A 13,727-nucleotide genomic window follows, 5' to 3' on the forward strand; every position below is an offset into this window, starting at 1 on the left:
GCTAGGCTAGGGGTCACTGGGATTCAGAATGAGTCTAAACCTTACAGAGTTGTTCTTCCCTCCAATCACTAGGTGCACCGCTATAAGGGCATCCCAGAGCTGGTGAGGCTGTTCAACAGTGAGAACCAGGAGGTGGCTCGCTACGCCACGGGCGCCACGAGGAACCTCATCTACGAGAACATGGACAACAAGGTGGCCCTTATCGAGGGGGGAGGGATCCCACAACTCATAGAGGCTCTGAAGGTGAATGACGACGAGCTACGCAAGAACATCACAGGTATGACGTTTCACATTTTAGTCCTTTAGCCTCTCGCCAACAGCCAGTGAAAGTGCAGGGCGCCAAATTCAAAACAACAAAAATCTCATAATTAAAATTCCTCAAGCATACAAGTAATTTACATCATTTTAAAGATACAATTCTCGTTAATCCAGCCACAGTGTCTGATTTCAAAAAGGCTTTACAGTGAAAGCATCACAAACGATTATGTTCGGTCACCACCAAGTCACAGAAAAACTCCATTTTTCCAGCCAAAGAGAGGAGTCACAAAAAGCACAAAGAGAGAAAATGTATCACTAACCTTTGATGATCTTCATCAGATGACACTCATAGGACTTCATGTTACACAATACATGTATGTTTTGTTCGCTAAAGTGCATATTTATATAAAAAAATCTAATTTTACATTGGCGCATTACGTTCAGTAGTTCTAAAACATGCAGTGATTTTGCAGAGAGCCACATCATTTTACAGAAATACTCATCATAAATGTTGATGACAATAGAAGTGTTATACATGGAATTAGAGATATACTTCTCCTTAATGCAACCGCTGTGTCAGATTTTTTTTTTTAAATGTTACGGAAAAAGCAAACCATGCAATAATCTGACTAAAGCGTTCTGACAATAAAGCAGCCAAAAAGATTGTCTGCCATATTGTGTAGTCAACATTTGTCAGAAATAGCATTATAAATATTCACTTACCTTTGATGATCTTCATCAGAATGCACTTCAAGGAATCCCAGTTCCACAATAAATGTTTGATTTGTTCGATAAAGTTCATAATTTATGTCCAAATAGCTTCTTTTGTTAGGGCGTTTGGTAAACATATCCAAACGCGCGTTCAGGTCCAGCTGAACGTCAGACAAAAAGTTCAAAAAGTTATATTACAGGTCGTAGAAACATGTCAAACTAAGTATAGAATCAATCTTTAGGATGTTTTTATCATAAATCTTCAATAATGTTCCAACCTGAGAATTCCATTGTATGTAGAAAAGCAATGGAACGAGAGCTAACTCTCTCATGACCGCGATTCACGAAGTGCAATATGACCACATTTACACTGAATGGCAAAGAGTTGAAAAACTACAAACCTCAGATTTCCCACTTCCTGGTTGGATATTTCTAAGGTTTTTGCCAGCCATATGAGTTCAAACAGTTTCAGAAACTTCAGAGTGTTCTATCCAATACTACTAATAATACGCATAGGATATATGCATAGATATAATTCTATCCAATACTACTAATAATACTAATAATATGCATAGGATATATTAGCATCTGGGACAGAGTAGCAGGCAGTTCACTCTGGGAACCTTATTCACAAGCTACTTAATACTGTCCCCTGTTTTTTTTTTTGTTTACCTTTATTTAACTAGGCAAGTCAGTTAAGAACAAATTCTTATTTTCAATGACGGCCTACCGGGGAACAGTGGGTTAACTGCCTGATCAGGGGCAGAACGACAGATTTTCAGCTCGGGGATTTGAACTTGCAACCCTCCGGTTACTAGTCCAACGCTCTAACCACTAGGCTACCCAGAGGTTAGAGCAACTTACATTCATCTGAAGGTAGCTAGGTAAGACAAACACATATCACACGTATAGTAAGTTAAACTTTCTTGAGCTACAAAGTACTCTGTACAATGTAGGGCTCTACGCTGACATGTGCTCCTAAGTATAATTTTTGGGGGGAGCACAGAAAGAAATTTAGGAGCACAATGAACAATAGTAGAGGTAATGATACAAGGTTTGGTCATTGGGTTTTCTGTCAGGTATTCTGTGGAACCTGTCATCCAAAGACAACCTGAAGGAGAAACTAGCCAAGGAGACGCTAGCTGAGCTCACAGAGAGGATCCTGATCCCGCTCTCAGGCAGTGGAGACACTGAGGTCATCCGGCAGAGCCCCTCCGAGGTTGACATCTTCTACAACACCACCGGATGTCTTAGGTACAGTACACTATAGTACACTATAGGATAGTACAGTACACAATAGTATATTATAAGATAGTACACTATAGGATAGTACAGTAAACTAGTACAGTATTGTACAGTATAGTACAGTACAATATAGGATAGTACAGTACACTATAGTACACTATAGTACACTATAGGATAGTACAGTACACTATAGTACACTAGTACAGTATAGTACACTATAGTACAGTATAGTACACTATAGGATAGTACAGTACACTATAATACAATATAGTACACTGTAGGATAGTACAGTACCCTATAGGAGAGTATAGTAAACTGTAGGATAGTACACTATAGGATAGTACAGTACACTATAGTACACTATATGATAGTACAGTACACTAGTACAATATCATACACTATAGGATAGTACACTATAGTACAATATAGTACACTATAGGATAGTACACTGTAGGATAGTACAGTACTCTATAGTACAATACAGTACACAATAGGAGAGTACAGTGCAATATAGTACACTATAGTACAGTATAGTAAATCATAGTACAGTATATTACACTATAGTCTAGTATAGTACAGTACACTAAAGTACAGTATATGACAGTATAGGACAGTATAGTACAGTACTCTATAGTAAAATATAGTACACTATAGGAGAGTATAGTACACTATAGGATAGTACAGTACACTATAGTACAATCTAGTACACTTTAGGATAGTACAGTACTCTAGTAGAGTACAGTACAATATAGTACACTATAGCACAGTAATGTACACTATAGTACGATATAGTACACTATAGTACAGTATAGTAAAGCATAGTATATTACACTATAGTCCAGTATAGTACAGTACACTAAAGTACAGTATATGACAGTATAGTACAGTATATCATAGTACAGTATATTACACTACGGTATATTACAGTATAGTACACTATAGTACAGAATAGTACAGTACACTAAAGGACAGTATAGGATGGTATAGTACACTAAAGTACAGTACACTAAATTACAGTATAGGACGGTATAGTACAGTATATGATAGTATTGTACAGTATTTCACACTACAGTACAGCCTTCTTCTTCTCGTTCCAGCTCCTCCTCTGTCTAAGTGCATGTGACAACAGTGTCCTATCTTCCCATGTCAGCTCTTTGACCCATGTCAGTTCATTGACATGTCAGTTCATTGATATGTCAGTTCATTAACCCATTTCAGTTCATTGACCCATTTCAGTTCATTGATATGTCAGTTCATTGACCCATTTCAGTTAATTGACATGTCAGTTCATTGATATGTCAGTTCATTGACCCGTTTCAGTTCATTGACCCATTTCAGTTCATTGATATGTCAGTTCATTGACCCATTTCAGTTCATTGACCCATTTCAGTTCATTGATATGTCAGTTCATTGATATGTCAGTTCATTGACAAATTTCAGTTCATTGACCCATTTCAGTTCATTGATATGTCAGTTCATTGATATGTCAGTTCATTGACCCATTTCAGTTCATTGACCCATTTCAGTTCATTGATATGTCAGTTCATTGACCCATTTCAGTTAATTGACATGTCAGTTCATTGATATGTGAGTTCATTGACCCATTTCAGTTCATTGATATGTCAGTTCATTGACCCATTTCAGTTCATTGATATGTCAGTTCATTGACCAATTTCAGTTCATTGACCCATTTCAGTTCATTGACATGTCAGTTCATTGACCCATTTCAGTTCATTGATATGTCAGTTCATTGATATGTCAGTTCATTGACCCATTTCAGTTCATTGATATGTCAGTTCATTGATATGTCAGTTCATTGACCCATTTCAGTTCATTGACCCATTTCAGTTCATTGACCCATTTCAGTTCATTGACCCATTTCTGTTCATTGATATGTCAGTTCATTGATATGTCAGTTCATTGATATGTCAGTTCATTGACCCATTTCAGTTCATTGACCCATTTCAGTTCATTGACCCATTTCAGTTCATTGACCCATTTCAGTTCATTGATATGTCAGTTCATTGACCCATTTCACTTCATTGACCCATGTCAGTTCATTGACCCATTTCAGTTCATTGACCCATTTCACTTCATTGACCCATTTCACTTCATTGACCCATTTCACTTCATTGACCCATTTCACTTCATTGACCCATTTCACTTCATTGACCCATTTCACTTCATTGACCCATGACAGTTCATTGACACATCAGCTCTTTGATAAATGTCAGTTCGTTGTTCTTGGATTTCTGTTTGCCTATCCCGTCTCTGACCTCTCACCCTGCTGTCCCCAGGAACCTGAGCTCAGTGAATGAGAAGACCAGACGTCAGATGCGGGAGACCAACGGTCTGGTGGATGCCCTGGTAGGATACATCCAGGCCTCGCTACAGGAAGGCAAGGTGGAGGAAAAGGTGAGAATGAGCTACGTAGTGGACTGGAGTACAGATAGTGGACTGGAGTACAGATAGTGGACTGGAGTACAGATAGTGGACTGGAGTACAGATAGTGGACTGGAGTACAGATAGTGGACTGGAGTACAGATAGTGGACTGGAGTACAGATAGTGGACTGGAGTACAGATAGTGGACTGGAGTACAGATAGTGGACTGGAGTGCAGATAGTGGACTGGAGTGCAGATAGTGGACTGGAGTGCAGATAGTGGACTGGAGTACAGATAGTGGACTGGAGTACAGATAGTGGACTGGAGTACAGATAGTGGACTGGAGTACAGATAGTGGACTGGAGTACAGATAGTGGACTGGAGTACAGATAGTGGACTGGAGTGCAGATAGTGGACTGGAGTGCAGATAGTGGACTGGAGTGCAGATAGTGGACTGGAGTGCAGATAGTGGACTGGAGTGCAGATAGTGGACTGGAGTGCAGATAGTGGACTGGAGTACAAGGTAGGAAAGTTACTTAGCCGTGTGGTATTTGCAGAACAATTGTCACAATGCGTAACTGTACCTTCAGTGTTTTTCTTCGATCAGGTGTCGAACGTGTCGTCATGGGAATTAAATATATACTCAACATTCTATGGTACATTTGTTCATGTGAAAGCCTCACATGTTGGACTTTGGTATTAAAATCTATTCAACTTGTGTGTGTGTGTGTCCAGGGAGTGGAGAACGCAGTGTGTGTTATGAGGAACCTCTCCTATCAGCTGTACAGTGAGATCCCGCCCTCGGCCATGCTACGTCTGGAAGGACCAACCAGAGGCCAGGACACCAGCAGGAGTGAAGCCATTGGTTGCTTCACGCCTCAGAGCAAGAAAGTAAAAAATGTATGTATCACAGTGTCAATCTTCTTCTTCTTCTGTCAGTTTAGCAGTTAAACCGTAGTCTTGGTGGTCTTCAGAATGACCCTGTCCGTGTCTAAACGGAAGTCCTGTATCACATTGACCCCTGACCTTTTCCTTTTTACAGAAGATGAACCAGGACCTGGTTACATTCACGGAGGTGGCCCGCGTGCCCAAGGGTCTGGAGTGGCTGTGGCACCCCCAGGTGGTGGGGCTGTATAACCGCGTGCTGCAGGGCTGTGAGTTCAACTCCACCACCCGCGAGGCTGCAGCCGGGGCCCTGCAGAACATCACAGCTGGAGACAAGAGAGTGAGTGTTTATAATTCCCACTGCCAATGGTCCTTCTCTCGTCACCATCTCAAACCTCACAACCCGTCCCCTGGCGGTGCCAGATAGACTATGGAGTCATTTCAACTCCCCACCCATCCCCTGGCGGTGTCAGATAGACTATGGAGTCATCTCAATTCCCCACCCGTCCCCTGGCGGTGCCAGATAGACTATGGAGTCATCTCAACTCCCCACCCGTCCCCTGGCGGTGTCAGATAGACTATGGAGTCATCTCAACTCCCCACCCGTCCCCTGGCGGTGTCAGATAGACTTAGACTATGTGGTCATCTCAACTCCCCACCCGTCCCCTGGCGGTGTCAGATAGACTTAGACTATGGAGTCATCTCACCTCACCACCCTGTGCCAGATAAACTAGGGGATCATAAACAGGCTCCTCATACTATCCGTGAAGCCTCTGTGACCAGGCCACTGATATGTGACCAGGCCACTGATATGTGACCAGGCCACTGATATGTGACCAGGCCACTGATATGTGACCAGGCCACTGATATGTGACCAGGCCACTGATATGTGACCAGGCCACTGATATGTGCTCCAGGCCACTGATATGTGACCAGACCACTGATATGTGCTCCAGGCCACTGATATGTGACCAGGCCACTGATATGTGACCAGGCCACTGATATGTGACCAGGCCACTGATATGTGACCAGGCCACTGATATGTGACCAGGCCACTGATAGTGATTGTTTTGTACCGGACTTGGTCACCTGACAATGACAACTGCAACTGACATCACTCACATCAGTGATCTCTATAGTTCACTCAGCATTCATAGAACGACGGCAGTGTCTCTCTCTAGCTGGGGTACTAGAACCCCTGTGGGTACCTTGCCTTTCTACAGGGTGTAATTAACTCATAAGAAAATAAGCCCAATGATCAGTTGCACATAAGGGTTTACTTCAGACAGAGCAAAACGGGATTTGTGGGGGTGGGGGGGGGACTGTCATTAGTTTGAGAAATACTAACGCAGAAAGACCTTTCTCTCTTTTCCTCCTCAGTGGGCGGGGGTGCTGAGTCGTGTGGCTCTCGAGCAAGAGAGGATGCTTCCTGTGATGTTGGACAAACTGAGGACCAATAATGACCTGGAGCTGAGATCCCTCACCGGCTTCCTCAGAAACCTGTCACGCCATGCCAAGGACAAGAACGCCATGGGTCAGTAACCAGGACCCTTTTTATATCAAATCCTTGATTGCCTCTGAACCTCATCCTCCATATAAGCTTTGAGAGAAAGGCGAGCAATTCAAGGACGTCAATGTGAGATATGTGTTATTAACAAACCAGAGCAAGGACCAAAACAAACACAAGAAGACTAACAAAAGCCATATCTGTCTATTTCAGGGGGGGGGATTTGACTGCCGTGTGGGATGAATTAAATTTGATCAACCCTTCTTTTTTTTCTCCTTCTAGCAACCAAGACAGTGAACAACCTGGTGGACAAGCTGCCTGCTGACGGTCAACAGAAGGAGCCGTCCAGCGACGTGGTGGTCAACATCTGTGGAGCGTTGAACCACCTGGTGACCTGCAGCTCCGTCGCAGCCCGGGACATCACTTTCTTTGACGGGCTGCAAAAACTGGTGGCCATCAAGAACTCCAACGACAGCAGGTACGGGATAGGGAGAAATATCGGTAGCGGTGTTTCTTGCTGCTGGGTCGTTCCACCGATTCCGTGCACATTTTTTAAGAAGTGTAATGTTTGACTTCATTCTGTCATAAAGAGCACATGTTTAACTTCATAAAAAACATATTTTCACATCTCAAGAAGATACATTTTTTAAAAAATGACTATAATAAGTGCCTATAAAGTAACAGGGTTGACAAGTTGTCCCCCCTCATCCCTCCTTGCTAATTGGGCAACTTTTGCACATTTGTTGTCGTCTGAGTGAGGGGAAATGCTGTAAATTAAGACGACTATGTGTATTTTGAAAAGATGAAACGTTGAGGATTATAATAAATACCACTTTGACATCAAACAAGCCAAAACACCCGAGTCCCAAATATGCACTTCACATTTCCAAATCATAAAACTGATGTCATAATACCAGTGCCAACGTTTATGACCACCATGTCTGATGAACAGTTACAAGATCCCTTGGGGTCATAACCCCTGGGTTGTTCTGAACAGAATGAGCCTATGTTTGTCTATTGTGAAGACAATTTGCCGCCGGAACACGCTCCTGAATGCACTCATGACTCCTCGTGACCTTGGGACTAGGAAGTCATGAGACTCGGAAGGTTTTATCTCTGCAAAGCATAGTTCTGAGATATTGAGCAGCAACGCTTTCACATCTCAGATCTCACAACTGTTTTGTAGTGAATAACCCATTATAGTCTTCACCTTAAAGGTAGCTAAAGAGTGCAGAGTATTAAAATCCTGAGTCATTTGTAAATGTGTGGGTTTTTCAGGAGGATACGGTCGCAGATAAAACCAGATGTCTCTGAAATGTTCATCTGGGTTCAGCTGTAATCGGGCTGACAATCCTGAATCCTGAGTCAGACATGTTTCGTTTTTAACAAAACTGTAGCTATTTGAATACAAACATGATAGAATAACAGTCTTTTTTTTTTACCAAGAAAGAGTCAGAACACATCATCAAATACTTTAGGAATTGTATTATGATCATCAGACTAATTACTGTCATCACTGAACAACGATGTGACGACAATCAATTACGTTAAGATTTCTGTCTGTGTTTTTTTTATTTAGAGGCAGATGGCAAAGACGTGTTCTGATTGGTCCGTCTGTATTTGTTCAGGCTTGTGATTGGATTGCAGATATAACCTTATAGTGCCCAAGTTCAAAATAGTTTCATGCAGATAGATCTTTCTAGTTTTTCATTATTTTCTTCACTTAAAATGTACTTTAAAAAACAAATCTAACTCCACAGACATAAGAAAAACAATCTTAAGGTCAATTATATGTGACAAACTCATTTTTTTGACAAAAATGTCATAGAGAATCATGTTGTCCCAACGTCTTGTCCTTTCTGTGTGCACCAAAATGATTGTGTTTCTCTGAATTGCCTTGTGACGCCTAACACTGTAGGATCGTATTTTAGAACTTTAGAACTTTAGAACATAGAACTTTAGAACGTAGAACTTTAGAACGTAGAACTTTAGAATGTAGAACTTTAGAACTTTAGAACATAGAACTTTAGAACGTAGAACTTTAGAACGTAGAACGTAGAACTTTAGACCGTAGAACTTTAGAACGTAGAACTTTAGAACGTAGAACTTAGCTAGTTACCTTAGCAATAGAACAGTCAAATGATGCTCACCTGACCCAGATTGAGATCTATAACGGACCGTTTGTTGTTGTTGTTTGGATTGCGCAAACAACAACAGTAATTGTGTGATGGCGGGAATGCAGATTTGCTTTACAAAACAAAACAACGACAAGTGTGCTTGCTCTAGTTCCTCAACGGCACCTTGTCATTTTCTCTGTCTTCTGTTGCTCCCACTCTACACTTTCCTGCAATTAGAGCGAATCACAGTCCAACTGCTAGTTCATATCCTGGTCTTTGTGTTGTCTCTCTTGTAGTCCTGCTAGTTCATATCCTGGTCTTTATGTTGTCTCTCTTGTAGTCCTGCTAGTTCATATCCTGGTCTTTATGTTGTCTCTCTTGTAGTCCTGCTAGTTCATATCCTGGTCTTTATGTTGTCTCTCTTGTAGTCCCGCTAGTTCATATCCTGGTCTTTATGTTGTCTCTCTTGTAGTCCTGCTAGTTCTTAACCTGGTCTTTGTGTTGTCTCTCTTGTAGTCCTGCTAGTTCATATCCTGGTCTTTGTGTTGTCTCTCTTGTAGTCCTGGGAAGCTGAAAGCAGCCAAAGCAGCGGCCACAGTCCTCTGCAACATGTTCCAATACAAGAAGCTGCACAAGGACTACAAACAGGTGAGAAACACCCCTGGAGAATGGTAGAGAGGAGGATCATAGACTACTAGAGAATGGTAGAGAGGAGGATCACAGACTACTGGAGAATGGTAGAGAGGAGGATCATAGACTACTGGAGAATGGTAGAGAGGAGGATCACAGACTACTGGAGAATGGTAGAGAGGAGGATCACAGACTACTGGAGAATGGTAGAGAGGAGGATCATAGACTACTAGAGAATGGTAGAGAGGAGGATCATAGACCACTAGAGAAAGGTAGAGAGGAAGATCACAGACCACTAGAGAATGGTAGAGAGGAGGATCACAGACTACTGGATAATTGTAGAGAGGAGGATCACAGACTACTGGAGAATGGTAGAGAGGAGGTTCACAGACTACTGGATAATGGTAGAGGAGGATCACAGATCACTAGAGAATGGTAGAGAGGAGGATCACAGACTACTGGAGAATGGTAGAGAGGTGGATCACAGACTACTGGAGAATGGTAGAGAGGAGAATCACAGACTACTGGAGAATGGTAGAGAGGAGGATCACAGACTACTGGAGAATGGTAGAGAGGTGGATCACAGACTACTGGAGAATGGTAGAGAGGAGAATCACAGACTACTGGAGAATGGTAGAGAGGAGGATCACAGACTACTGGAGAATGGTAGAGAGGAGGATCACAGACTACTGGAGAATGGTAGAGAGGAGGATCACAGACTACTGGAGAATGGTAGAGAGGAGGGGACACTAAGGACAGAACACGTGTTGTACTGGTAGAGAGGAGTTTGAGAAGAATCTCTTGCCTCATTGCTGGGTAATTTGGTTTGGAGGGGGTGCTAACACGGCTGTGTGAATCACAGAAACAGTCAGGAGGAAGCGTTCTATAGGTAGCACTGATGCATCACATGATATAATGTTCAGACACTATCAGAGGAGCTTATTGTTCATGTAACATCTCTCAAAGTCTGAAAAAACTGTGTGAATACAATATGAGGAACCCAAATTCCTGTGGACATTGGTTAATAATGAGTAGGGAGGGGATTCCCTGTAAAATTCATCTCCTGTTGCTCTACTTTCAACTACAGTTGAGCTGTCTGCTGTCTCCTCTTGTCTGGTAGAGAGTCAGAGCTTTCAACTACAGTAGAGCTGTCTGCTGTCTCCTAGTGTCTGGTAGAGAGTCAGAGCTTTCAACTACAGTAGAGCTGTCTGCTGTCTCCCCTTGTCTGGTAGAGAGTCAGAGCTTTCAACTACAGTAGAGCTGTCTGCTGTCTCCTCTTGTCTGGTAGAGAGTCAGAGCTTTCAACTACAGTAGAGCTGTCTGCTGTCTCCTAGTGTCTGGTAGAGAGTCAGAGCTTTCAACTACAGTAGAGTGGTCTGCTGTCTCCTTTTGTCTGGTAAAGAGTCAGAGCTGTTTATCTGTCATTCACATGCATGCATGTACACAAACACACACACATACACACACACACACGTTGTAAAGTAATTTATCAGTGCTTAGATATAAAGCTGGGAAACTCTCACCTAATCGTTCACCTCGAAGTGAATGGGTGACTGTAGAACCCAACCCTCATTCCTGTGTGTGTGTGTGTGTGTGTGTGTGTGTGTGTGTGTGTGTGTGTGTGTGTGTGTGTGTGTGTGTGTGTGTGTGTGTGTGTGTGTGTGTGTGTGTGTGTGTGTGTGTGTGTGTGTGTGTGACGTTGTTTTGCATTCCGTTAACCAGCCTTGAGGATAGGGAGGGTTCAATGAAAAGAAGATAGACCCCTAACGGTTGGGCAGCCGGTAATCTGATGGTTAGAGCGTTGGGAAAGTCACCGAGAGGTCCGAATACCTGAGCCCCACCAGGTGAACACGTGTCCTTGAGCAAGGCACTTAACCTTTGCTCCAGGGGCGTTGTACTACTATGACTGACCCTGTAAAACAGCACATTACACTTAACCTAGATGTTTTGGTTCCTACTTAATGTAATCCGTATGCTCACACACAGTAGTATATAGAAATATCTGCCATTTAGCAGACTCTTTTATCCAAAGCGACATGCATGCGTAGATTTTACATATGGGTGGCCCCAGCGGGAATCAAACCCACGATATATGCTTTTGTAAGCAGACACACACACACACACACACTTAGGGAGAGGCTTGCTAGAATGATTGCTGTTTTAGATTTGTGGTTAGCCCTACCTAAAAGGGTGCAGCTCTCTCTATCTAAAGTGATTTCCTGGTGAACAAGTCCCAACACACCCAACATAATATCTACCTTCCTCTACAGTACCTGCATGCTTCTTCTCCATGGAATGTTTTTTTTTTCTTCAGTAGAACTATTTGAACAGTTTGTCATAAAAGAAACAATTCCAAACATGTTCCACTGTCACGTGTAATAAATTCCTTGGGACTGAGTTCTGTTAGAACATCTCTGATGGGGTTGTTACACCTTATGGACATTAGACAGCAACATGAGTTAGTGTACAGGCTGTGTGTGTCAAGCTCAAAGGTCACGAGCACTGCATTTTTTACTTGACACAGTTTACTATCCTTTTCTGAGGTTCAATGTTCACACACAGTATGTTAGCCTGGTCCCAGATCAGTATGTTAGTATGTTAGCCTGGTCCCAGATCAGTATGTTAGCCTGATCCCAGATCAGTATGTTAGCCTGTTCCCAGATCAGTATGTTAGTATGTTAGCCTGGTCCCAGATCAGTATGTTAGTATGTTAGCCTGGTCCCAGATCAGTATGTTAGTATGTTAGCCTGGTCCCAGATCAGTATGTTAGTATGTTAGCCTGGTCCCAGATCAGTATGTTAGTATGTTAGCCTGGTCCCAGATCAGTATGTTAGCCTGGTCCCAGATCAGTATGTTAGTATGTTAGCCTGGTCCCAGATCAGTATGTTAGCCTGGTCTCAGATCATGATATTAGTATGTTAGCCTGGTCCCAGATCAGTATGTTAGTATGTTAGCCTGGTCCCAGATCAGTATTTTAGCCTGGTCCCAGATCAGTATGTTAGCCTGGTCCCAGATCAGTATGTTAGCCTGGTCCCAGATCAGTATGTTAGCCTGGTCCCAGATCAGTATGTTAGCCTGGTCCCAGATCAGTATGTTAGCCTGGTCTCAGATCAGTATGTTAGCCTGGTCCCAGATGGGTATGTTAGCCTGGTCTCAAATCAGTATGTTAGCCTGGTCCCAGGTCAGTATGTTAGTATGTTAGCCTGGTCCCAGATCAGTATGTTAGCCTGGTCTCAGATCAGTATGTTAGCCTGGTCTCAAATCAGTATGTTAGCCTGGTCTCAGATCAGTATGTTAGCCTGGTCCCAGGTCAGTATGTTAGTATGTTAGCCTGGTCCCAGATCAGTATGTTAGCCTGGTCCCAGATCAGTATGTTAGCCTGGTCCCAGATCAGTATGTTAGCCTGGTCCCAGATCAGTATGTTAGCCTGGTCTCAGATCAGTATGTTAGCCTGATCCCAGATCAGTATGTTAGCCTGTTCCCAGATCAGTATGTTAGCCTGGTCCCAGATCAGTATGTTAGCCTGGTCCCAGATCAGTATGTTAGCCTGGTCCCAGATCAGTATGTTAGCCTGGTCCCAGATCAGTATGTTAGCCTGGTCTCAGATCAGTATGTTAGCCTGGTCCCAGATCAGTATGTTAGCCTGGTCCCAGATCAGTATGTTAGTATGTTAGCCTGGTCCCAGATCAGTATGTTAGCCTGGTCTCAGATCAGTATGTTAGCCTGGTCCCAGATCAGTATGTTAGTCTGGTCCCAGATCAGTATGTTAGCCTGGTCCCAGATCAGTATGTTAGCCTGGTCCCAGATCAGTATGTTAGTCTGGTCCCAGATCAGTATGTTAGCCTGGTCCCAGATCAGTATGTTAGCCTGGTCTCAGATCAGTATGTTAGCCTGGTCTCAGATCAGTATGTTAGCCTGGTCCCAGGTCAGTATGTTAGTATGTTAGCCTGGTCCCAGATCAGTATGTTAGCCTGGTCTCAGATCAGTATGT

General features: G+C 42.8%; 1 protein-coding gene across 1 annotated transcript in view; it reads left to right on the forward strand.

Moving 5' to 3' along the window:
* LOC110522700 (plakophilin-3) overlaps window positions 1-13,727 on the forward strand; it is a 56,647-nt gene that overhangs the window by 40,101 nt on the left and 2,819 nt on the right. The window contains exons 9-16 of the mRNA XM_036968813.1: window positions 73-277; window positions 2,049-2,223; window positions 4,512-4,629; window positions 5,333-5,497; window positions 5,640-5,822; window positions 6,863-7,016; window positions 7,272-7,467; window positions 9,667-9,754. Of these exons, the coding sequence (XP_036824708.1) occupies window positions 73-277; window positions 2,049-2,223; window positions 4,512-4,629; window positions 5,333-5,497; window positions 5,640-5,822; window positions 6,863-7,016; window positions 7,272-7,467; window positions 9,667-9,754 (1,284 nt within the window). The remainder of the gene's footprint in view (window positions 1-72; window positions 278-2,048; window positions 2,224-4,511; window positions 4,630-5,332; window positions 5,498-5,639; window positions 5,823-6,862; window positions 7,017-7,271; window positions 7,468-9,666; window positions 9,755-13,727) is intronic.

The sequence above is a fragment of the Oncorhynchus mykiss genome, chromosome 30, assembly GCF_013265735.2.
Source record: "Oncorhynchus mykiss isolate Arlee chromosome 30, USDA_OmykA_1.1, whole genome shotgun sequence".
NCBI classification, from domain to species: Eukaryota; Metazoa; Chordata; class Actinopteri; order Salmoniformes; family Salmonidae; genus Oncorhynchus; species Oncorhynchus mykiss.